Source organism: Pteronotus mesoamericanus, unplaced genomic scaffold (genome assembly GCF_021234165.1).
Source record: "Pteronotus mesoamericanus isolate MK-2021 breed Mesoamerican mustached bat unplaced genomic scaffold, CSHL_Meso_final scaffold_1186, whole genome shotgun sequence".
Taxonomy (NCBI): domain Eukaryota; kingdom Metazoa; phylum Chordata; class Mammalia; order Chiroptera; family Mormoopidae; genus Pteronotus; species Pteronotus mesoamericanus.
This window is the reverse complement of record NW_026555302.1, coordinates 2,435,097-2,459,624: the sequence shown is the minus strand read 5'-3', so window position 1 is coordinate 2,459,624 and position 24,528 is coordinate 2,435,097. Positions and strand designations below refer to the sequence as shown.

At 38.3% G+C, this 24,528-nt stretch overlaps 1 protein-coding gene across 1 annotated transcript in view; it reads left to right on the top strand.

Moving 5' to 3' along the window:
• Positions 1 to 24,528, top strand: part of PLA2G4A (phospholipase A2 group IVA) — a 144,133-nt gene that overhangs the window by 69,557 nt on the left and 50,048 nt on the right. The window contains exons 6-7 of the mRNA XM_054587640.1: positions 13,292 to 13,329; positions 16,440 to 16,581. Coding sequence (XP_054443615.1) covers positions 13,292 to 13,329; positions 16,440 to 16,581 — 180 coding nt within the window. The remainder of the gene's footprint in view (positions 1 to 13,291; positions 13,330 to 16,439; positions 16,582 to 24,528) is intronic.

The window sequence follows — 24,528 nt, the reverse complement described above, 5'->3', positions numbered from 1 at the left end:
ATCAGCTCTATTTCCTAAGCTTGCTAGTTCATTCTTTATCTCTTTTATTGAGTTCTTCATGTCCAGAATTTCTGTTTGGTTGTTTTTTAAAGTTCCAATGTTTTAGGTAAAGCACTCACTTTGTTTATTGATTTTATTTCTGAGTTCATTAAACTGCTTCTGTTTTCTTGTAACTTGTTGAGTTTTTTTCCAACAAGTTACAAGAACAGCAATCTTGAATTCTCTGTCATTTAAATGACATATTTCCATGTCTAAGTTTATTTTCTGGAGATATTTTATTTCTAAGCTACCTTGTTGCCTTGGCTATTCATGGTATTTGATGGATTCCTTTTTCTGTCTAGGCATCTATGTACGAGTGGCACTTCTCTAGATTGATAAGAAGGAGCCTTCCTATTTCTTTCTAGTAGGTGGCGCTGAAGCACAAGTTTTTTAGGTCTCTTTCACTGTTCTGGCTTTTCAAATCTCTGGGGGTTGGTGGGAAATCTCCTCTATCCAGGTTGCCTCAGTCCCAGGGAACTAACCTTGCAGGGCAATGGGGTGTGCCATGGGGCTTCAGATCCGTGAAATCTCAATGCTGTCCCCTGTGGCCAGGTGCTACCGGCAGTATAGTCCCAGTGGGTGGGGGTGGGGGTGAGGGTGGGGTGACCTGGCAGACGCTGGCTGCTGCTTTTGTGGCTTTGTTCTCCCTGTAACAGTGACTGGCAGACCTCAGCCACCTCCATCTGTAGCTCTACCCAACCCTGGGATTATTCAGAGTGTGCCTATTGCTCAAGGGGGAAAAATGTTTCTTAGTGCTGTTTCTCAGGTTTGCAGATAATGTTCTCTGCAACCCAACACTCATGACTACAGCTTCTTCTGGAGCCCACTGTTTGCTCTGGGGGAGGGGGGTGAGAGGAGGTGAGTTGTTCGGGGAGGAGGAGAGAAAGGTCCTGCTACGTGGCTTCGTTTCTGGATCTGGAATGGCAATTGTGAGGCAACTGTGACTGCTCCTCTGTGCTTCATCCCTGCCAAGTCTCCGGCTTCTGCCACAGCGTGTGCTGACCACTACCACAGGAATGCTCACCGTGGCTCTGCTCCTGCCGGTTGAGGGGAGTGCCGATGCCGGGCTGATTTTTCCCCTCCTCAGACTGAGCTCTGGACTGCGAGCTCCAGGCTGTGCCGCTGGCAGGGTCTCAGCACTCCCCCTCCCCCCATTTCCTGTTCGCTCCTACTGGCCCACCTTCAGGTGTCTCAGTGCACAGATATCTCGAATGTGTTTCAGTGTTAAACAGGAAATCTTTTGCTGGATTATATCTGCTCAAATTGTTGAAACTTCAAGGAGAGAGACCAAGGGGACCCCTCATGCCACCATTTCTCTGGCATCATTTTCTCTGGTTTCAATAATTTATTCTGGAATAATAAACCCCCAGAAAAAAAATGTATACAGACCAAACTTACTGGATTTTGAATTTTGTAAGATACCAAGTTAGTGGTTTCCAGTGAGAAGCAAGTAGAAGATAGTATGCAGAAGACTTAGATGCCTTCATTTCTTCTTGTTGGGGAAGCTCTGTATTTTGTTCCTCCTCAAAATTACCTTTTAAATCCCACCCCTCACCCAGATGTACCAATTTCTCAGCTCTCACCACCTTTCTGATTGTTATCACCCCAGATGACCCCTTTCTCCCTGAACCCCCATAACAATTATCTGTGGTATTCGTTGGGACTAAACTACTTAAATTGTTCAATTTTTCATTTCTTAGCCTCTGTTCCCATAAACTAAAATCCTATGGGCTGAAAAGCTGGTACTGATTATGTTTGCCTAATCACAGAGCTGATACAGAGCTTATGTGATTGAATGCACATATATTGTTGAGAAACCACCTTAAGCCTGAAAAGCTGCCTGACCAGTTTATGCTTTCAGAGCGCTCAGGTGCCTTGAGGGCACCCCAGTCACGCACTCCCTGCTGGTCTCTTCGGCTGTTCCAGGAAACATGTCATCTATGCGTCCTCTATCCAGCGCCTAGAGACAACACTGCGCACATTTCTGTGGGTCTCTCTTAAAGCTATTGCATTCATTCCTTTTGCAAAACTTTATTGACATTTATTAGGTACTAGCAATTGTGTTTTGTGCAAGGACTGAAAAGAAGATAAAACCACAGAAGCACTTATCTCAACTGTATTCATGTGGGAGGGAGGTGAGGTGAGAGTTGGAACAGGAAGTAGATGAGGAGATACCTGTATGAGGAGATGGAAAGAAACCACAATGCAGTGAGGTTAATATCTCTGACGTAAAACGTACAGAGTGTAGTGGCTGAATAGAGACAGACTGTGTTGTGAGAGGACTCCGGGGCTGGCACTGTAACGCTAGGTGATTTTGAACATCCTGAACCCTGATCATGGTGGTTAATACCTTGGTATTTGAAGCCAAGCACTTTGGTGTTTAAATTCCAGCTCTGTCCCTTACCAACTCTTTCATCCTGGGGAAATCACTTCACTTCTCTGCGCCTCAATTTACTTACCTGTAAAGTAGAGATACGTAATAGGAGAGTTATTATAATTTACATATATGATATACATATCAAATAATGTGCATTACATATAAATATATTTAAATATAATTACATATCTAATTATAATTTCATATAATTTATTATATGAAATGTAGATTGCATATTAATTGTATATTAACTATACAATATATTTTGTAGTAAATATATAATACTAATGGGTTATAGAAATATGTATGAATACTATACACACATAAATATATGCAAACATACATATAGTGCTTACAACAGTGCCTGGTACCTATTAAGTGCTATATAAATGTTGTTTTTATTGTTGTTGTTATTATGTCCTGAGAAAAGTGTAGAATTTCAGCAGGCAGAAAAGCAGTCGTGAGCATTCTAGGCATAAGAAACTGCAAAAGCGTGGAGTCTTGAAAGTAGAAAGCAAGTTGGGGCAGGGCAAGTTGCAGGGCTTGGCAGGCACACACCAGGGAGTAGTGGGGAAAAGCGTGTAGAGGTGGAAGCTAACATCCGCAGACCTTACCTACATGTGCAGACCACATGTAGCTAGGATCAGTTCTCAATCAGTGTTTTCGAGGGCTTCGTAAGCATGAATTGGCCTTTCCAGAAATAATGTTTTTTCCGCCCTTCAGCTTATGACACAAAGACTGATTATAAGTAAAGATATTGTAGGGAAACAAGCATTTCCTCTCCTCTTGTCATTTCCTATGGTTAGGTGTGTAACCTCAAGGCCTTCTACATTCCTGCATTTAAAGTAGTTTACGTAATTATTTTCCTTTGTGTCTGAGAAAACAGTTGGCCAGCTTTTTTTCATTACTCTATTCTCAAAAGACCTCTGCAGTTTTTATCAGAATGACAGTTCTTTGGGTAGGTGACCTGTGATGGTAGTCGGGGGCAGAGGAGGAGGTCAATGCATGACGGCTGGTTGGAGAGGCCCCCCACCTTCCCCAGATCATGCGCCCTGCCCTCTGTAGGCCATCCAGCCTCTCCTCATCCCTGAATCCCCGTCTTTCAGAAGACAGTCTTCTCTGTACCATGATCACAGAGGTCGTAAGAGAGGAATCACTTTGTGAAGGAATCGTGTGGGAGAAAAGACTTTTAAACAATTCTTAAGGGGTATGGCAGTCTGGTCTAGGAAAAACACTTGGATTTGGCAAAGGGAGAACACATGCTTCACGCCAAGACATTATTAGCAAAAATTCCTTCAAAATTTTGTCATCTAAAAGTTAATACTGAGTCAACATGGAGTGCTATCTATGGCCCAGAGCCAACTGGAGAAAAAAGTAGGAGGCTCCAAAGGGAGATTGCAAGATTCTCAAGGCCTCTTCTGCCCACTTGGGGTAGGAACTGGGAACTGGGAGACCCAGACTCTCATTCTGTCTTTGTCACTAACTTCCCTCTAGGATGTCTTTGTCATTCTTTCTTTCTGTCTTATTTTTCTTCAGCTCTACAATGAAGATTTTCATTCACTTATTTCTTTTTTTTCCACTCACTTATTTCTGAGATCCATTCTAATTTATAAAATTCTGTGATCTATAAAGAATGCTTTTTTCATTTCAGTATTTTAACTCCAAAGTCTTCCCATTCTTCCCACTTTACAGATAGGGAAACAAAATAATCATAATGCAATAATAAAAATATTGTATAATTTTAAAATATTGACTTATCAATGGGTTATTTTTAATATGAGAATTTAAGCTTTTATTGTGCACCTAAAACTTTGCTGAATATTAAGAAAGCTATGAAAAGTTTCATTTTCAAGGAAGTAAAAATCTGTTTGGAAAGAAGTAGACATTCATGTATATACAGATAACTAATATAATAAACAATATTATGCGGCATCCATTCATTGATTTGCTTACTTATGAATTATCATTAAATACTTGTTGTTTTCCATCGAGATAGGCAAGCAGCAGGGGATGTGACAGATGATGTCCTGGGAGCTTGCATTCATGGGGCAGGTACATAGGCAACAGAAAGCAAACAGATAATCAACACAGCATCAGCCAATGATAAATAGTATGAAGAAAATGAAACAGAGGTAAGTAACAGAGAACACTTGGTGGGCAACTAGTTTATATAGTCAGTGAAGGCATTTCTAAAGTGTTACATTTTCCCCAAATTTTATTATTAAAAATTTCGAGCATATACTCTTTTTCGGGGTGACTTGGAGGTGGTCATCTGCTTCAAGATGAAGTTGAACATCTCTTTCCCAGCCACTGGTTGCCAGAAACTCACTGAAGTGGGTGATGCATGCAAACTTCACACCTTTTATGAGAAGCATATGGCCACAGAAGTTGCTGCTGAATCTCTGGGTGAAGAGTGGAAAGGTTTTGTGGTTCGGATCAGTGGTGGGAATGACAAACCCAGGCTTCCCCATGAAGCAGGGTGTCTTGACCCATGGCCGTGTCCACCTGATGCCGAGCAACGGGCATTTCTGTTACAGACCAAGGAAGACTGGAGAGCGGAAGTGCAAATCAGGTTGGGGTTGCATTGTGGATGTCAGTCTCAGTGTTCTCAACTTGGTCGTTGTAAACAAAGGGGAGAAAGATATTCGTGGTCTCACTGATACTACTGTGCCTGCCACCTGGGGCCCGAAAGAGCTGGCAGAATCTGCAAACTTTTCAGCCTCTCTAAGGAAGATGATGTCCACCAGTATGTTATGAGAAAGCCCCAAAACAAGGAAGGTAAGAAACCTAGAACCAAAGTACCTAAGATTCTGCGTCTTCTTACTCCATGCATCCTGCAACACAAATGTCAGCATATTGCTCTGAAGAAACAATGTCCAAAAAAAGTAAGGAAGAGGCTGCAGATCATGCTAAACTTCTGGGAAAGAGGATGAAGGAAGCCAAAGAAAAACTCTAGGAACTGTTGCGAAGAGACGTAGGCTGTCCTCTCTGAGAACTTCTACCTCTAAATCTGAGTCCAGCCAAAAATGAGGTCTTCTAGGAGTAACAAATAAATAAGAACATCTAAAGTCAAAAATAAAAATAAATAAAATTTCCGAGCATATAAAGAGTTGAAAGATTTGGACACTGAAAACCCATATAACTGCCATCCTTATTCTACCGTCAACATTTTACTGCATTTGTTTTGCCACATATGTCTCCATCCATCCATCTGTCAAACCATAATACATTTAAGAACAAATGGCAGGCAACAATAGTTAGGCTTCTTCCCCAAACACTTCAGCATATTAACTAGAGTTCAGTATTTACATACTATAATTTTAAGTGCCTAGTGAATAAGGCTGACAATAGGTTCAATGAGTGTTATAAAAAGGAATTATTCATCCATTCATTCATTTCACAAGCAACTATTGAGCACCTACTATAGGGCAGATGGTCTGTGGGCACATCCCATTCAGCCATGAACAAAAACAAGAATTGCCACCCTCGTGGAACTTACGTTCTACTTAGTAAGATCAACAAGAAGCAAGATAAATAAATAAGAGACTCTTGTGTTAGATAGTGATAATAAGTGCTAAGTAAACCAAGGAAGGAGGAGGGGAGAGTATATATAGTGAAGAGGTTGCACATGAAGTTTAAAAACTGTGGCTAAGAAAAAGCATCTCTGATGGTGTCTGAGTAGAAAGGTCCTGAAGGAAAAATTGGCCTGGCATGTTGAGTATCAGCAAGGGGAGAGGATGGCTGGAACATGAAGGCAGCAGGAAGAGATGATCAGAGATGAGGACAGAGAGGCCAAGGGGGACGGAGATACAGCGGACCACGGTGGGTTACTGTGGACATCAGTGGCTTAGACTTGTCCTTCAAGGAAGGATGTGGTTGGATCATTAAAGGAGTGAAAAAGGCCATTCTGGTGGAGGGAACAGCCTGTACCTTTGCTCATAGTCACCAGACTAGGTAGGACAGGTGTGTTCAGGAAACAGTGTCTAGGCATGTGATGGGAACAGAGCATTCGCCCTTGAAGGCAGAACAGGTACATTGGGGTTCAGATCATAGCAGAGCTCACATTCAAGGTATTGGAACTTGGATGATATCTGACTGACGTCAGTGAGTCTTGAAAGGTTTTTGACCAGGTAATGGGGATTTTAGGGCAAACAGGATTTGTCTTCTTCCTCAGAAGTGTTAGTAAGCAAAACGTCAGTAGGTAAAATGATAAACACTTGATATGGAAAACAAAATGGTGATGCAGCTTTAGCAGACTAGTGTGGAAACTGATGAGTCTGATGAGAACAGGGTGACAAGGAAGATACGATTAGAAGAGGCTTTCATGTGTCACTAAGGGTTGAATCGAACGATTGCTTAGTAGCAGTGAGGGTCAGCTGATATGGAAAACAGGAACTTACAATGGATCCAGATCTTCTTGAGATGACAATTTATCGCCACCCAGCTGAACTTTGGAACATTTTTTTTTTGCAGAGAAAACCAATTTTAGGGCTAAGCCTATTGGTTTTCTTTTTGTTTGTTTTCCAGCTAGCATATATAAAATCTGGGTTAGGTTGTGTTTGTGGGACTCACACGTTTAGAGAGCATCAGAATTGTGTTTCAGGAGATGCTGGTGGGCCGCGCTGGTGGGCCGCGCTGGTGGGCCCGCTGCCTTTGGCCCCAGGCTCAGTGTCAGACAGTCATGCCTGGGTGGGAACCATGATTCTGCTACTTATTCACTGTGTGATATTAGACAATTGTCCTTTTTTCCTTTTTGCCGTGCATTCTCATCTCTAAAACAGAATTACAGATATGTATAGTACCTACTCCTTAGGATTTTACTTATGGTTAAATGAGTTCATGCATGGAAAGTTTTAGAAGAGTTTTAGAAAATTTGACCTGGCCTGGTAAACACTAAATAAATATTAGATATTCTCATTGTAATTGTAATTGGCAAGATTTAACTCTTTGTCATGTGCTTCAGGAATCTGACTTGACTATTACCCTTAACTTATTTGTTTGAACTTACTGACCACAATAAATTTATTTACATATAGATAGAGCCCCCCAAAATATAGTGATCATTTGTTTCAACACACTTTAAAAATACTTGTGACCCATTATGGAATACAAGTGTGGCTTTGGGTTACTTGTAGAAAGATAAAGTGTCTTCAGAATTTAGTGTGTTTGTGTAAACAGAGTAGTTCCCTTCAAGAGAACCATGAAAATGCTAAGATTTGGAAGTAAGACAGAGAAACATTACTGTTCTTCATTCTTTAGATAATACCAGTTTTTTTTCCCCAGTGCTTTGAAGAAGGTAGCCTCTAAATTTACATTGTACAGCATTTTAATTTGCCACTTTATTTAGAAGTTAGTGTTTAAAAATAGCTATGTCTTCTGTGGTATCCAATTTTGGCTGATTGCTTTTTTTTGGAATTTACTTATTCATGATTGCAACTTGACAAAGAATAGGGCCTTTCTATAGGAGAAATAGTGGCAAAGCTTTAAAAATAGTAGTTTTGATGGTGAGATCAGAATATTAAGATAATTTCAGGATGATTTCATTGGAAAATTATGTACTGATGTATGAAGACAAAGACTACAGTTTAGCTAAGTGAATGAGACAAGGCAGTTTGGAGGGAAAACAAGGGAACTGTATAATTTTGTGAGAAATTTGGGAGATCTGTGGCTAAGATGTGCATGCCATCAGATCGATGCAGAGCAGAGTTCAAATGTAGTTCAAACAATTCCTGCCTTTAGAGAGAATGCATTTTTATTTTGGGATACTAGCAATGGAAGCTCAAGTGAGTCTTTTCTTCTGGATGCTTCTGCAATTTACAAGTTTTAAATTACAGGGCATTTTAGAACGTTCTTGTGTCCTTGGCGTCCACGGCAGGACCTAAGTTTCTCCAGGGAGCAGAACACAGTTTAGTCACCCTTGCTTGCCCCGCCTGACCCTCATTAGTTACTTGAATCATTTTTGAATGAATAGATAAATGAATACACTTATGGAAAATACAGGAAACCTGGGAAGTGCTCAGGCAGGTACCACGAAAGTCGATGAGGTTTGAAAAAGAGGAAGACCAGAGCATCTGAGAGATTCCCACTTGGAGAAGGAGAGAGGATTGGTTTCATAGCAGTGCTTTAGGAAACTGGGTTTGTTGATGATGGCTGACGATTTTGCAGCTCTTCCAGAATCCCCAGTGTCCGCTGGAAAGGAAAAAAAGAACTTCAATTAAGGAAAGAAAGGGTATCGTCCAAAGTAAGGAGGAAAAGTGTGGGTGATAGAGTAGAATATTGCTACAGGGAAAGGAGTGTTTGTTTTTGTTGTTGTTGTTGTTCTTGTTGTTGTTGTTGTTTTCTCTTTCAAATCTTTGAAGACTCTGTGATATTTGGGGGACACAATTATTTCAAAATTATGGGTGATGGATTACGTGATTCCTGGTAGTAAATGCTAGTTTTATTTTATTAAGAAATCATATATGTTAACTAGACTTACTTTGGTGATCATTTTGCAATATACACAGATATCTAATCATTATGTTATACTGCTGAAACTAATATTATATGTCAATTATACCTCAATAAAAATAAATGTTAGTGTTATAAAAATATGTATTTAAAATGATTTTAGCAGTGTCTCATTCATTTTTAAACATGAAAAATTTATTTAGATGTCCCCTAGCTTGTATTGGTAAGGCTGTTAATTTCTGCTGTGCACTTGATTGCCTACTTGTTAGGTCCGCATCTGATTTAAAATTATTTGACTATTTGTATCTTTCTGTAACAATAATTTCAAAGGACCTCCTTAATGCCAGGCACTATTCTTGCTACCTTAGCTTTATTATTTCAAAATGACTCTGGAAAGTTTGCAAGAGTATTAGTGGGTTAGATACTTTCAAAAGTATTTTCAAGTCTGAAATGGCTTTTTAAAAAAGATTTTATTTATTGATTTTTAGAGAGAAGGGAAGGGCGGGAGAAAGAGAGGGAGAGAAACATCAGTGTGTGGTTGGCTGTGCTCCCTACGGGGGGACCTGGCCCACAACCCAGGGGGGGACCTGGCCCACAACCCAGGCATGTGCCCTGATGACTGGGAATCGAACCAGTGACCCTTTGGTTTGCAGGTCAGCACTCAATCTACTGAGCCACACCAGTCAGGGCTGAAATGACTTTAAAAAATAATTAGTTTCTCTGCTCTAGTTTTCCACCCTGTCCCCCAATGGAACATCTCCCATAGTAAGCATCTAAAATTGTTTTTCATGGTGGAATTCAAAGAGGCTGTTGTTTCCCCAGAAGAATGTACAATGAATACAGCTTGCTTCTTACATTATAATTTCTAGGAGAGGAGGAATTCTCATTTGTTCTGGTCCCTAACTAAATGTTATGGGGTTGGGGAGAGCTGGGGCAGATTCCAGCACCTTCCCTTCTCCTCATTGCCTTGATGGGGAGAAGCAACCCGGGTGACTAGAACATTGAGATGCTTCTTGCCATGTGTGGGAAGGAGTTAACACTAATTGTTTAATGCCACACAGGAAGTACATATTTTTGTGGCTATTTTATCTGAATAACATGTTCCAAGTAAAAGGTGTGGAGAGCTTGTAAATGTCAGTCTTTGCAGCATGTCTGGACACAGTGCCCCAGGTGGGAGAGTTTACTGTTCCTTCCTGATTGTGGGTGATGCACTTGGGCAGCGCATGGAAGGGTCCCAATCCGCATGACGAGAACCATGGCGATGCCGTCTGGGCTCCTCCGAATGGAAGGAAAGGCCGTGTCTTCTCTCGTCCTGCCTTCGCTGAGAGAGTCACATCAGTCCATCTAGGAACATGAGTGTCTTAGTCATGAAACATCATGGGTGGATGTGGAAGGGGCATTCTTATGGAGAAGACAAATATGGCCACAAATACAGCACAGTTGACTTTTCCTTTTACTTATTAATTTTTTAGAGCAAGTAGGCAGTCGATATATTCAGGCATCAAATATTTTAATATATAAATTGCTTGGAAACCTGCCAGTTGGGAAGCCAGCTTTTCCCTGAACACTTTCTGTTGTGGAGAAGCACACAGAAATAGGAAGTCCATTCTGGCTTTGGATCTTTCCACTTGTTAGAAAACTCCATATTGAGTTATAATGTTGTTTTTTTAAATTTCTATTCTCCCATGGTGCTTTTGCCCTCTCAAGATAAAGACAGTAAATCTAGTCTTATTTCAAGAGTAGTTTTCCTGTTTTGTTTTGGGTTTTTTTTTTTTTGCAAAAAAACAGACCATGTTTTACCCATGTCTTGTTTTTCTTACTAAATATCTAAAGTAATCTCCTTTAATGTATTTTTTTTCTATCTCTCTTTGGAAAAGACTCCATTTGAAATTTTGAAATGGGTGATATACATAATGTGCTGGGATGTGGTCTGAGCAGCATTTTCATTGCTAGAATAGACAGCAATTACATTATTTGTTTAGAAGCCAATGACCATTTTGACTTATAACTGAACTATGATTCATCTGGGCATGTTTAAAAAATAAAAACCATTTGTACTGTGATTCTTGATTATTCATTAACTTTGAGGTAATAATTATATGCTGCTTTAATGACCGAAGGTTCATAGAATTCCATATGCAACAAATGCTGTCTGGGTTGGACCAGCCCATGATTTTATCTCAAGTAGAAATGAGATGTTCTTGATAAGAAGTGATTGCCTAATGAGCTCTCTCTTGCATACACATACATAATATTTCACCAAATATTTATTGGTTATACGTTATATGTCAAATAATAGACTGGAAATAGAGACCTATGTAAGACAAAGTGTACAGTTTAGTGGGAGAGGCAAATTTTTGTACAGATTACTTCAATACCTTTTTCTTACTCATAAAATTCAGCACTGGGAGTTATCCATGAACTTATTTTAACCTTTTGAAAGGCTCCTTCTGGTTTGTTTTTTTCCATCCCCTGAAACCACACACATGCACACACAAAAACAAAGCCAAATATTTATATTTGTGTTCTGAAAAAATCCTCTTCATGTTTCAGGAGGCATATTCTAGTTCTGTTCTATTTGAAGGTATTGAATAGGTCCACTGTAACTATATTCTTATGGTAATTGATATGACAAAAATAACAGCATCATCTTACAACTGTACAACAGCCTTCCAAACACTTCTTATGTGGTTCTCATAATAACCTGTGGCTACATTATTTATAACTAATGGCAAGGAGGGTACTGAAAAAGTCTTTCTACACAACAGATTCATGGTCTTGGAAAGGTACTTTTAATATCCCTCTGCTTTGTGGGTATTAGCGACTCTCATTTCTTCCTTTCTTTTTTTATTGTTGTTCAAGTACAGTTGTCTCCATTTGCCCACCATCACTTCCTCCAGCTCCACCTACCCCCACCTCCCATCCTCAACCCTTCCCCTTTGGCTTTTCCTTGGGTCCTTTATATGTGTTCCTTGGTGACCCTTCCCCTTCTGTCCCCATTATCCCTCTCCCTCACCCCTCTAGTTACTGTCAGTTTGTTCTTTATTGCAATGTCCCTGGTTATATTTTGCTTGCTTGTTTGTTTTGTTGATTAGGTTCCACTTAGAGGTGAGATCATATGGTATTTGTCTTTCACCACCTGGTTTATTTCACTTAGCATAATGCTCTCCAGTTCCATCCGTGCCGTCACCAAGGATGAAAGTTCCTTCTTTCTTTCTGCTGTGTAGTATTCCACTGTGTAAATGTATCATAGTTTTTTTGATCCACTCATTTACTGATGGGCACTTAGGTTACTCCCAGCACTTGACTATTGTAAATTGTGCTTCTATGAACCCTGGGTTGCATAGGTTCTGTTGAATTGGTGTTTCAAGATTCTTAGGGTATAATTCCTGCAGTAGAGTTGCTGGGTCAAAAGGCAGTTCCATTTTTTGTTGTTTTAGGAAATTTCATACTGTTTTCCATGGTGGCTACACCAGTCTGCATTCCCACCAACAATGTATAGGGTTCCCTTTTCTCTACAACCTAACCAACACTTATTTTTTGTTATGATGGCCATACTGATTGGTGTGAAGTGTTTTTAATTGGCATCTCTCTGATGGCTAGTGATGCTGAGCATCCTTTCCTAGGTCTCTGGGACCTCTGTGTGTCCTCCTTGGAGAAGTGTCTGTTCAGGTCCTTTGCCCATTTTTTAACTGGATTGTTTATCTTCCCGTAGTGGAGTTGTGTGAGTTCTTCATATACTTTGGAGAGCGGACTCTTGTCCACAGTCACTCTCTTTTCTCCTAAACCAGATTGGCCCACTGCAGGATGGGGTTCTCCTGTAAGTTTGGTTGGCTCACACAGTGTTGAAAAAAATAAAAACCTGAGCCTCGCATTGCATTTGGAGATGTTTCTTGAGCTGACCACAGTTGGCTGGTACCTGGATCCTGCTGGCCTCTTTGGATAAGGTGTCCAGGCTCCAGTTTACTACCGCCCTCACATGGCACAAATGCACATGTGTAAATTTTCACCCAGGCTTCCTTTAACCTCCTGGACACTTTGGCTTCTGGTTTTGAGGCATCGGGACAGCTACTGAAAAATAAACACAACATCATTATAGTTTTTAGATTTCACACAATTTTTATGTTTCGTGAAAAATAATTATGGAACTGAACTACTTCAGGGTAGTGAAAGAAGAAAAATAGCATGCAAAGACAATTCTTATATTTGCTAAAATGACTTAATTAGACATATTATTTTTAAAAAGCAGCAAAAACTGTATGGAAGTTTATCTGTAATTTAAGGTGTTCATGGAGCTATGTCACCTTTATTTTTAGTGTTTTTGTTTAGGTTAAGAATAATCTACCACTGAAAAATTATTTTGACTTTGTTTGTCTTATGTAAACACACATCTATTTATGACCTAATTTAATATATCTCTTTTAGGTCACGGAACTGATTCTGGAAATGTCCCTTGAAGTTTGGTAAGTGCATTCATTTCATTGGGTGGGAGACACTGTGACTGATCCATTGGTTTAATTGTTAAAAAGTATACTTATAATATATGAAATAATTCTAACAACTCTGACTATAAAAATGCATTAAATGTACTTCGCTTTTCTTTAGCTCACTCTTAAGAGCTACAACATTGAAAAATAAATCTAATACTATTCGCTCAAGTATCCTATAGTTTGAGGGTTAAATAATGTCAAAATAAGGGCTTTTAGAAAGTTACGTATTTATCCCCATAGAAATGAATACAGTTATCTAAGCCTATTTTCTATCATTGATATAGATAGATATTCAAAAGACATGAAAGTAAACAGGAAAGTAGAGAGAGGAAAAACTGAAAATTGAGACTACTTTGTCATGGTAATCAGCCAGGAATTGCTCTTTCAAAGTGAGTTCTAAAAATGAAAGTTGGAAAATCATTTATTTATTTTCCAACGGTGGATCCGAGGGGAGTCAGGCCTGCCTTGGGAATCCGATGGTCTCTTATCCAGTGCAGGTCTCAGCAGATCTCACGTCCTTCAACCTCTGTGTGTCCCTCTGAATGTCCCAGCTGAAGTGGATTTTACTCGTTACCGATACAAATTTTACTTACACAAACACCACATCAGTTAGTGTCACATTCTCCTGTTCTGTGATTTGCCAAATGTATGAAAATGATACCTTGGCATTAGGTTTAGACATTTCTTCCTCTTATTTTGATCTCTGGAACAAGTTGACCTGACTTCGTAAATTATTGGCATAAATTTCTATATCACTGAGTCCCTCAATGTATGTCAGAAAGCCTGAAAGGACAGTTCAAGTTACCGTGTTGCATTGTTTTGCGTCACATTAACTCTTGCTTAAAAGTGATTCGATTTGGCATGTGATTAGAAATATATTTGCCATTTGACTAGGAAAGTAATGCTATTTATTTTAATGGGGAATGGTCTTAGCTGATATAATTAGGACCATAGTGTGTAACAAAACACAGTTATCAAAAAATGTAGAAAAACTCAGCTAAATAATGTATACATATCCAGAAGCAATTTATTATATATTTATAATGAACTTAATCAAACTCTATTTTTATATGTAAACTTCCATCTTGATTCTAAAATAGAAATGTTTTCTTTAAAGAAAAATTCAATTTCCCTTGGAATATCATATATTAAATACAAAATAAAATTTAAAAAGGAGACTAACTAAAGATTATATATAAGAGAAGAAATAAATGAAACTTACTTCTGTTACCATATTTATAAAATTACTCAGCATTTAAAATTTTTTCCAGGTAGTTTTGTACTGATACCGTCTAAACATCTATGTTCATTGCTTTGTTCATAGATTTTTTTTTTTAAAGTATGCTTCTTGTGCCCAGTGTAAGACAATAATGATTATCATAGTATATTACAAGAAACATAAGCCCCAGAATGAGAAGTCCTGTATTTAAATCTATTACTTGCTAATTATATTAATGGTTGGAAGATTTCTAAACACTTTTTTATGCATTTGTAAAATAAGAAAAGAGTACTTTATATCTATTATGGTGGCTTAATGAGATGTTCTTTCCAAAGAGCATATATTATAGGAAACTTTTCTACATGTATCCCACATGTTCACAGTGGTACTGTTTGTAACAGGTAAAAATAAATTGGAAGCAACATCAATGTTCTTGGATAAGCAAATCATGCTATATTCATATATTAGAAATACCCCACAATAGTAAAAATGTTTGAGTTCTAGTTACATAAACAGAGATGAATCTCAAAAACAAATGTTCAATGGAAAAAATAATTTGCAGAATACATACATTTGGTAGCATTTATGTAAAAATTTTAAGCCTGAAAAATGACCCTATAGCTTATTTAAGGACATAAATATATAGTTAAGTTATAAAGAAATTTATTAAAATAAAAAGCAAGTATATGGTAGTAGTTACCCTTCATGGGTAGCAAAGGAAATAAATTGAGGCGGATTCACAGAGACAATTGTGCAGGTAAGATTTTTATTTCTTTGAGTGATTAGAAGAGACCAAACAATATGTAATAATCAATAATAATAATAGAAAAGAGTTTATCCCAAGACTTCACTTTACAATTGCAAATTCAGTATCTCACTCTTTCCTGCCTTGTTACATAATCTTCATAATAATCAAATTTAATAATTGTGTTACCCAAAGTTTTGGTACACTATAATTTTATGACCTTATTATATGATAATAAAGTTAAATGATCTTCTCAAAATTTATGGTTCCTTTCCTTCAGGTGGATATCCAGAAATAGAATTACTAGGTCAAAGAAAATATACATTTCTATTATTTTTGGTGCCCATTGTCTAATCACCTTTCAAAGGTGTTTTTACTAATTTATATTTCCAAAATAAATGTATGAGAATAACTTTACCTTTTCCAGTGCAAGAAAATATTTAAAATATTTTTAAATTATTAATTTAATAACATCTGTATTTAAAAAGTTTGTTAGTGAATTTAAATATTTATTCATCTACTTTTCATTATTATTCATACTTGGTCCTCTGTGAGTTCTCTATACTCATTCTTTGGGAAGCCGTAATTAAAATATTGGCAGCAATCGAATACCACTAAAGAGTGCATAGGCCAGAGGTGTCACTGGGAGTCTTTTCCATTCTACGTCTTACAAGGAAGAAACATATGGAATGAACAGAAATGAGCCTTAAATTTAACTCACTCTGAAGGCAAGGGCTTACTTTTATGAATGGTAAAGACACAATATTTTATTAGAAAGATACATAATTTAAGGTCTTTTACTGTACCAAACAGACAGAAACAAGTTTCTTTTCTGAAGCACTTCTCAAAAGTGCCATTGTTACCATACAATTGATGGAGCTGTTTGTTTGCCTAATTGTTTTTTTCTAAAACACACTTGCTGTTTTCGTGGAGCATGCCTTAGAACATGCTTTGAGATAGCCGATGTTTTATATCTTGTTTGAAGTCCCCTTATAGGAATGGCTTGAGGGAAGCAATGTGCCTGGGTCAACGTAGCTGCTAGGGACTTGTGAGGGCCGGGTGATGCACATAAGAAGGCTTCCGGGGGCCGTGGCTCATGACTGTGTGTTTTGTATACAGTTCTTCCCCAGACCTCCGATTTAGCATGGCTCTGTGTGATCAGGAGAAAGCTTTCAGACAGCAGAGAAAAGAAAACATAATGGAAAACATGAAGAAACTCCTGGGTCCAAAGGATAGTGAAGGCTTGTGTTCTACACGTGATGTGAGTTGAAAATTTGTCAAATGTTATTGCAATGTAATAATAACTTGATTTGTACTTTTTCCCAAATTTTACCCAAATAGAAATACATTAAGATTGAGTGTTTTGTCTTCAGCTTTTTAAGATAAGGTAAGATAAGTGTTTCATAAATAAAAACCCTTTGAGGAAGGTCATCACAAATGCGGTCTGTATTTGGAAATATTTATCGAATATAGTTATTAAAAGAGGCATAAGCATACGCATACAAGCAAGATGTTAATTTTGTTAGTAGGAAAAATTTAATGTCAGATATAAAGGAATCATTAAATTAATTTTAATACAGACTACGATTAAACAACTGTGGAATTATTATTACAGAACAAGAAGAAGATGTTATAAATCTTGTTAATGATAACACAATTAACAAAAATAGGAAGATATAAATAGGGGGATAAAAGAAAATGTTCCAAATTCTTAATATTTCACAGCAGAAATTTAAAAGATATCATCCAAAATGGAGCAATTCACTAAATATAATGACTTCCACATTTTAATGTTTTTCATAATACTAATTATAAAGAGATCTTAAAATATTTTTGTGAACAAATATTGAAGGTACAGTCTTTCAATCACATTTTATCTTCTTTTTCTTTTCTTTAATTCCAGTAAAATAAATGGCATTTATTATTCAATTACTGGTATTGTATAATCTATCTTTTGGGGCTGCTTTTTCATTCACTATCCCTTTGTCTATCTATCTATCTGTCTATCAATGGATGAATTTATCCATTCATCCGCCCATCCACCCATTATCCATTGGTTTATCTTTCTATCTGAAATCTACAAAAATATTGCTACTATAGTTAATATTGTGTTGCATATTTGAAAGTTGCTCAGATAGTAGACCTTAAACATCCTTATCACAGGAAAAAATAATTTTTAACTATGTATGAAGATAGATGTTAACTAGAATTATTGTGGTGATCATTCACAGTATTTACAACAGTGAATCATTGTGTTGTACACTTGAAACTAATATAATGTTCTGTTAATTATACCTCCATAAAAAAATTAAAAAAATAAATTGCTGCACTCATGCTCACCAAATGGCATGATGGAATTTCTTCTTATTGGCGTATCAGCTAATAGTTTTGAATTATTTCTTTGAGATTTCTGTCATCTGAATATTTTTAATAAACAAAATTTAGTTTTAGAAAGATAATATTTTCATTAAAGCATAACTAAATATATATGCCTATATTCTCATACATGCACACACTGACCAGGAATTTAAGACTATTGTAAATTAAATTGTGAATTGTATTGTAGATACGATTGGAAATGAGACAGAAATCCTTAGTAAGAGAGCCAGGCGGGCACCGGGCCCACGTGTGACTGCTGTTGTCCAAGTGTGTATTCAGGTGGGTGTGGGGTTGTGAAGCCAGCCAGCTGGGGCTGAAAGGGCTATTGTTATGGGAACACACTCAGGTTAAAATGTTGCTAATGGAGAATTTTTGCTAACGAGGAAGCCCGGAGGAGACGTAAAACCTCCATTGAAGTTTCTATTTAAAAAAAAAAAAAGGACCGGGCTTCTTCCCTTCCATCCTGTCTTGCTGTAAGCATACACATCTCTGGTAGCGCTGTGGTTGATGATGGTCTCAGGTTAATTAGTTCTTGAAAACACTTCCTTCTCTGCAGTTTACTCAGAAGTGCCTAGCTTTCTGGGAAATTTTCATCCTGTAGTAAACCTTTCAGTGGCAATTCTACAGCCTTTTTTTGGTTCCTTAAAATGCAAGCGAGTTTATTAGCGAAGCAGAGAGATGGGCCACTCCACGGGCAGAGCAGCCCTTTTTTAGTAGAATTTGCTTCCTTTACTGAGGTTCATTTAGTTGGAGGCAGGGGGAGGGGCATTAAATGAGGGAGAGGGATATTCAGGATCTTCCTGGGAAAGGGGTGGAGATTGCTCAGAGGACCCCCGTGGGCCATTTTGCATCCTTATATGGGCTTTCATTTTCTGGTCACGGTGGTGTGGGCTGTGTCCTTTAGTGGGCTAATGTAGTACAACGAGTGTATAAGGAGGCTAGGGGTTACCGTTGGATGAAATCAGTTGCCATGTTGGATCAAGCGGGTCTCTGTCTGCCAGTTTTAAGCCATAAATCCAGTGGTGAGGGTGGGGGGTTGGTCTTACTATCTTTTTGACAGTTCCTGCTGCTTTTATCAATGGCAGCTGTTCCACGACATGCCCTCTCTCAATAGGACTGACCTAATCCAGAACCTATGCATTCCCTCTGCCCCTTCCTTCTGAGTTCAATGGAAGAAATAGCCCTTTTCTTCCAATGCAGCTCCACATTGGGTGTGGATCGCAGGCCCCACTTAGGGACCCCATATGCCGTTGTCCAGTCCTCCAGGGCCACTCTCCTCCTGTACTGTCTGCCTCTACCTCCGTAAAAATCTTCCTATAAAAATATAAACGTGTTCTAAACTCTGATGCAAAGAGAAAGAAGGTATAAATAGTATCTCCCTGAATTGCACATTCCTTTCTCCTTTCTGCTCTGTTTCTCTCATCTTCAGACAAACTTCCCCAAACTTTTCTGCAGCCTCGCTCTACTTCCTCACCATCCCCAGGTTTCTGCCCTCGCTCTAACATGCAGCTGCTGCGCTAGTCACCAGTGCTAACCAACAAACGCCAAGGATCTCCTTCTGGGCCTGTCTCACCCAACCCTGCAGCCGCAACTGACAAATGTCTTCCTACTGTCAGACACATCATCCTTCAGTTACTGCCTCGTCTTTGTGCCCATCATGCCTCTTTAGTTCTCTTTGCCAGATAGTCCTCCTCTGCATGCTGTTATTTAAATATAAAAGTTCTTCAAGGCTCAGTCCTTGGCCATCTTTCTCTCAGTCTGTACTCTTCTTAGGAATTACTTCTCTGTTCTGTGATGTCACCCCACACCTGTGGGCTAAGAACTTTCCCACGTTTATCCACGCCTTAGAACCTCTCTTCTGCGCTGTCACCTGAATATCTGTACACCTATTTGAATTCCTTACTGGGGATCCTGACATCTCAAACTTGGCACGTCTAAACCTGAGTGCAAAACCCTGTCTCTTCCCTGTAGTTCTATTATGCTCCTCCACTGTCTCCCCATTTCCTGTGCACATCTTTTAAAAACACAAATCTGATTCTATCAAACCCAAGCTTAGAAACGCTTCCGCTGCTCAAGGGATTGGCCTCACAGCATCTCTCCAGGATCATTTTTTGCCCATTTATCCCAAACTCACTGTCCCTCCCCAGTAGGTGTCTCTCAGGCCCATGTGCCCACAGAACCCCCGCCCAGCTGGCACTCTTACAGATGTCTCCTCTCACTCTGGGCACTTCCCACCTCAGCCCTCTCTCCACCCCACCTACTCTTCTGATAACTTCCGTCTGTGCGCACATCACTTCTGAGACCCTCCCTCCCTCATCAACTCCTCCCTCCCTACTCCCAAGTCCAAGTTAGTTCTCTTAGTTATATTCTCTTATGGCACAAATATTCCCATTATCTTTTTAATGTTTACCATAATCATACTTAAAAGTTACCTCTGCAAACTCTTCATTTCATGCCTGTTCTCTCCATTAGGATGTAAGTTTCACAGGGACCAGGGCAGTGTCTGTGTGATTCCCCTTTACATGACCAGCACCTGGCACAGCTCCTAGCAAATGGTAGATCGTTAGTAAATCTTTTGTCGTATGAATTAGGGCACAGGCTTAGACAGTGGCTTGGCATTGCATGCGTGGGATGAATTAGTTAGAATGAGAGATATCGGGGCTCAAAACTGAGAAACACCAGTCTCAGGATTTAGGAGCAGATACAGGTTGAGGAGAAGGTTTGGAGGAAAAGAGTCTAGTCTGAACTGTTCAATTAGAAATGTATGGGGGGCATGTTGTTGTGGATATCGAGGTAGCCTGTTCTTTGGTTGTCCTTCTCAAAAGGGAAGTTGCTATCACAACCCATGGGCACTCTGTTTTGTGAAAAGGAGCCTTTCTCGGAAAATGAAAGTTGACCTGATAGTCATGTAAATTATCTTATTTGGCAACAGATGGAGAATGACATAATTATGCTTTTTTTCTAGGATACTTTTCAAAAATATTAAAATCATATTTTTGGAAGTCTTTCTTAGAATTAAAACTTTGTTCTTGTTTTAGTTTTGGTTTAGACTTCTTCCTCTTGGCAGAAAAAAAATCAGTTTGATATATTCAGCACCACCCATTCCCATAACACAAGTAACATTTTCCTATTTTTATATTACTCCTTGGCCAAGGGTGTCTTCAGTTCCCACTTCCCTTGCTCCCTGCCAAGATCTTCACTTTCAATTCAGTAAGCGCCAAATATCCTCTCTAAGGTCTGGTGGAGTATGCTGTTGTGACGGCTTGTTAAATAAGAACAATTCTACTCAATTATCAATGCAGAGGCTGAGACTGTCTTCTTCATAGTTTTCAACGAACAGACAACATCCAGTTTAGGATTAGGATCTCAGTTTTTCACAGAACTAGAATCAATAATCCTAACATTTATATGGGACCATGGGAGACACCGAATAGCCGAAGCGATCTGGAGAAAGAACAAAGTTGAAGTTATCACACTCCCTAATTTCAAATTATATTACACGGTTATAGGAATCAAATCAACATGGTACTGGAACAAAAATAGACACATGGATCAATGGAACTGAATAGAGAGCCAAGACATAAAGCCATGCTTGTATGGTCAATGAATCTTCTACAAAGGAAGCAAGAATATACAATGGGGAAGACAGTCTCTCTTATAAATGGTGTTGGGAAAACCGGACAGATATTTGCAAAAAAATTAAACTGGATGACTTTCTTACACCATATACAAAAATAAACTCAAAATGGATTACAAACCTAAATGTAAGACCTGAAACCATGAAACTCCAGAAGATAATACAAACAGTAAAATCTTTGACATTGGTCTTAGCAATATTTTTAGGGGGATATGTCTCTTCTAGCAAGAAGAACAAAGGCAAAACTAAACAAATGGGACTATATCACTCTAAAAAATTTTTTTACAGTGAAGAAGATCATCAATAAAACAAAATGTCAACTTACTAAATAGAGGAAATTTCCAAATGATATATCTAATAAGGAGTTACTATCCAAAATATATATAGAACTTATACAATTCAACATCAGAGACAACCTAATTAAAAAATAGGCAAAGGGCTTGTATGGAAATTTTTCTAAAGAAGATGTACAAATGGCCAACAGACACATGAAAAGATGCTCAACATCATTAATTATTACAGAAGTGCAAATCAAAACTGAAATGAGATATGACCGCACACTTGTCAGAATGACTATTACCAAAAAGACAAAAAAAATAACATCTTGGTGAGGATGTGAAACTATAAATTGGTTCAGCCGCTATAGAGAATAGTATGGGGGTTCCTCAAAAAATTAAAAATAGAACTACCATACAGTTCAGCAATTTGATTATGGGTATTTTTCTGAAAAAAAATGAAAACAATGATTAGAAAAGATATGCACACTCTTATGTTCATTGAAGCATTATTTACAATAGCAAAGATATGGAAGCAACTTGTGTCCACTGATAGATTAATGGATAGAGAAGATGTGGTACATATATTCAATGGAATATTACTCAGCCATAAAAAAGAATTAAATCTTGTCATTTGCAACATCATGGATGAACCTAGAGGGTGTCTGAGAAGTAAAATAAGTCAGACAGAGAAAGAAAAATACTATATGGTTTCACTGATATGTGGAATCTAAAAACACATAAAAGAAACAAACTCATAGATACAGAGGACAAACTGATTATTGCCAAAGGGGATGGGGTTAAGGGGGCTGGCAATAAGGTAAAAGACATTAGAATGTACAAACTTGCAGTTATAAAATAAGTACATCACAGAGATGTAATGTACAACATAGGGAATACGGTTAATAATATCATAATAACTTTGTACAGTCACAGACAGTTACTAGATGTGATTGTGGTGGTCACTTCAGAAGGTATTGGTGATACTGAGAAGACTCACTGGCAAATCGTTATATTCAATAGTTGCCATTTTGTAAAATATGTAAAAACCTAAGATGCATAAATAAGCAGTCTAAAGCCTAACCAGTTTTAATATTAGGATTATCACTGGAATATGCTCATTTAATCAGTACAAAAAATCAATGCTACTTTTTTGTTGTTTTTTACATTTAGGTTGTCTCTAATTTTAAACCCAGCTTCTCCAACCCGTTTTGCAAGTTGGTGAGGTGTGGGCAGTTGAGGGTTGCAAAGTTAGTTTTGGGCCACCCCCATGGATGAGTGTTCTGTGCTTTGGATTGTGGGGTAGTTGGTACTTAAGAAAATTGACTGTCCTCAAGATCATGGGGAAAAAGGAGTTCTGTTTTTACATTTGTACCAGGTTTTTCTCCAAACTGGCAAGAACAGAGATGTTTTGGGGCAAATTAGAAAGAAGGTATAGAAGTAAATTTCAATAATTTGGAGTTGGTGACAACTTTATTCTTTATGTGTCTCATTTGATTAATGAGAAAAGGGAATAATTTTTAAGCGATAATTACAATAACAAAAACCCCCACAAACACTTAATCATTCAAGTGATTATAACCAGCTATCTGTGATACTGATGAGAAAATTTTAATGTTTCTCAACTTGTTTTGAGTCACAATTCCCTTCCATAATAATCAATGAAATGATAAATTATCTTAGAAATTTAAAGAAAGTTATATTTAACAACTTGACTAAGTATATTAAAAAAGTAAGTATTTTAGGTCAATATTTTACTGAATACTTTATTATGAAACATTTTATATAATATTATTACTGTTACATATTGAGAATCACGCTTTTCCCACTTCACAAGTAAAAAGTTTTTGTTACATGAATAATTTACCAGGAAAAAATTTTTCATAAGTTTTCAGCATCATTTTTACGACTAACTAGTTGAAGCCACAAGAGATGGTTATATGTTTTCTCTTGCCTCTTTAAAACATTAAATTGGGTTTGGCTAATTTAAGGTGTGAATTTAGTGATTTTAGATGAGATTAATGTTCAAATCACTGAACTTTGAAGAAACAGATTGCCATCCATAATGGGGCATGGGTCCCATCCGATCAACTGAAGTCCTTGAATAGACCCAAAAGATGAGCCTCCTGAGCAAGAGGGAATCCCCCAGGAGAATGCCTTTCGACTTTGCACCCTCGTTTCCCCTGGGTCTCTTGTCTCCTGGCCGTCAGACTGGGAGCGCGTCATTGACTTAACCACAGAGACCAAGGCATCATGTGACCTGAGCTGACCATCACTAACTGTGTGTCATTTGACCCACCAAGCCAAAAAGTTGGTGTGCACAGATGCACTCCATCATCAAATGGAAGTGATATATGTGAAAATGCACCGAGCAGGCCCTGGAGATATAAATAAGTTATGTGAGGAAGTGCCCAAATGCTCATGCTGCTCACTGCTGCTCTGCTTCCTTCTTCCTTCCAGCCTGCACTCATAGCCTCATGGGAGAGATTCCTGGAATCAGTTGAAAGAGGAAAGAAACTTTGAGTCTTGTTTACAGATGGTTCTGCGTAGTATTCACACTCCACCTGAAAGTGCACAGCTGCAGGGCAGTCCCTTTCGGGGACATCCTTGAAGGACAGTGGGGAAGGGAAATATTACGGGGGGAGGAGAGAAAAGTTCAAGAAGTACACCTGGTTTTGCATTTTGCTGGAACAGAGATATATAAGATACAATTACAGATGGATTCCTGGTCTGTGGCCAATCGTGTGACTGTATGTTTAGGGACTTCGAAGAAACACGATGAGAAAATTAGTGACAAAGAAGCCTTTCTGAATGAATGAGGAATATGAAGATATTTGTGTCCTATGTCAGTGCCTACCAAAGGGCGGCCTCAGCAGAGAAGGATTTTAATCATCAAGTGGATAGCATGACCCCTGTC